At 43.3% G+C, this 2,303-nt stretch overlaps 1 protein-coding gene across 1 annotated transcript in view; it reads left to right on the top strand.

Moving 5' to 3' along the window:
* LOC108358878 (pecanex) overlaps positions 1-2,303 on the top strand; it is a 16,239-nt gene that overhangs the window by 1,446 nt on the left and 12,490 nt on the right. Inside the window, exons 2-3 of the mRNA XM_017610397.1 lie at positions 197-372; positions 1,606-1,736. Of these exons, the coding sequence (XP_017465886.1) occupies positions 197-372; positions 1,606-1,736 (307 nt within the window). The remainder of the gene's footprint in view (positions 1-196; positions 373-1,605; positions 1,737-2,303) is intronic.

Here is a 2,303-nt window from a genome sequence, read left to right as displayed (position 1 = left end):
AAAAAAAAAAAAAAAAAATCTTGCCGGCTGTTGACTACTTGCATGCCAATGCGGTCGCGACGCACTTGGGCAAAGCGCCTGTCACACCTTTAGCTGCTACTGACGCCGCTGCTACTGTGGGTCGCACAACCTATTGCCGCTTTCGTTTAATCAATTCACACTTATTTGTTTTAATATGTACTCTTTGTTTTTGCAGTATTTCCCAAGTACTTTGCTAACATGGTGTATTTACTGTGCGCTCACAAGCCTCACCATATTGTTGGTGAAGCTGGCCAATATGGCGCTGCATCGACTCTACGATCGGGCGCAAACCATGTCGGAGGCGAATCTCAAGAATCCATTTTTCAAAATAACCAAGGAAACTGAAACGCGGTGAGTTTGCCACAAAAGACAGTGTGATGTGGAGGAAAGATTTGTGCTTGGGAGTGTGAGAGAAAGGAAAAGGCATGCCTATGAAGAGAATGTTGATTAGTGTCGTAGTATTGAAAAATGAATCAATTATTCGAATCTATAATTTATAATTTAAGAATATGCACCCCGATTAGGAGGACAATATGTATATGAATGTGTTTTGATGGTATGCATCTAGATACAATAGACAACAGCATACGTTACAATTTTCTCTATGATTTTGATACTTCATGCTTTAATTATGATCCGATTTCTGCATTCGCGGCGATAAACAATAAAATTTCCTTCATCGCTCTCTACTGTCCAGTGATCAGCTATATGCTTTGTAATATTTACAAAATTTCTTCAACAGCTTGCTTTCTCATGACTCACTTCGCGTACAATATTTCGCAATTATCTTTTTTCAAGTATAACCGCACTGAAAAAAATGGAACAAGTGCGATAAAGCTAAACGAGGCGGGTCAAAGCTCTCAAATGGGATGACAGAGCTAACAAATAAAGAAACTTAAGCAAGTAAACTTTAAAACGAGTTTCAAAGAAATTTAAACAAAGAAAGGAATATTAAAGAGCTGAGGTGTTTATCACCACCCCTCTCACCACTCCCCTTATGCATCTATTCATTTAAGGTGATAATTGTATATATGTACAAACGTACGTATGTACCTTCCTAAAGGTGAAATTTGTCACACAAGGTTTCCTACAAGGTCAACACAGCCTTCCGTCGTGCATATGACAGTAGTTTGATGGGTAGTCAGTTTGGTAAGGCAGCATTTTAACTGCACAAGGCCACGTGCATTGTTGTGAACACATACCCACATACCAACACACTCACATACGCGCTTATGAAATAAAAATTTGTTTATAAAGTATTTGTGTTTAATACGCGAAATCCTTGGAGGTGTGCGGGAGGTGTGCAAAGGCAAAGGTGAGGTAGGATTCTGAACTCTGCGCTACCCTGCTAGCGGGTATGTTGTATTAAGAGTGCGTTTGAGTGTGTATACGGCCCACTACACATATCCATGTGCGATAACGTGGCATGTTGTTTGTTTATAAACAACAAGCAGCGCGTTTAAGTTCACGCCAAGTGGTGTTGCTGTCTTGTTTGGCAACTAGCTCATCCGTTTCTAGCTCATTAAGCGTTTGTTTGGTGAATTTTGTGCTGTTGTTTATCTTCATTTGCCTGTTTGCTTGCAGTGAGAATGAGACGGGCATCGAAATGAAAGTTATGCGCAACGATGGCTCACGCAATTCTGTGGAGCAGGCCATCAACGAGGCCAGTGAAGAGAACAGCATGATGTCAATGGAGAATGTGAATAGCATAATTGGTGAGTTACAAGAAATTTATCAATTTTATAAACAACTCTGAAATTTGTCTTTCCTTGCAGACCTCAAAGTGGACGTACATCGCAAAAACAGCTCCGAGTCCATCGAAATGTTATTCTATCCCCCCTCCGTCTATCTGGCAACAGCCAGCAAGATCAACAATCTCTCGCCGGTTCGCTGAGTGTTACAAAATCCATACGTTCCACGAATGCTCCTGCCGCCGGCGGCCTCAGCGTCTATCCGGAGCACGAAAAGCGAACATTTGAACGCTTGCATCAGCGACGCGACCGCACACCACAGCAGCGCTGCCGCTCCCGGCAGTACCAGCAACATCACCACCACACGCCACTTGCCACACCTACTACGCAAATCATCGGAAGAATTTAAACGCCGCCATCAGCGTCGTCGACTCGAACGTCAGGGTAGCCTAGACGCGGGCGCCGAATCGTGCATTGCCACGAAACTTATTCGCAATCAGTCTGATACTATTGCAACAAGTGTTGCCACAGCGCGCAACGAAACCTTCCTGCATCCACAAAGTGGCCAAACAGCTACAGCTGCCGGTGTGG

The sequence above is a fragment of the Rhagoletis zephyria genome, unplaced genomic scaffold (genome assembly GCF_001687245.7).
Source record: "Rhagoletis zephyria isolate East Lansing unplaced genomic scaffold, Rhagoletis_zephyria_1.1 Rzeph_scaffold_00308, whole genome shotgun sequence".
Taxonomy (NCBI): Eukaryota; Metazoa; Arthropoda; class Insecta; order Diptera; family Tephritidae; genus Rhagoletis; species Rhagoletis zephyria.
Note: the sequence above shows the minus strand (reverse complement) of the source record. Positions and strands in the feature narration are given on the sequence as shown.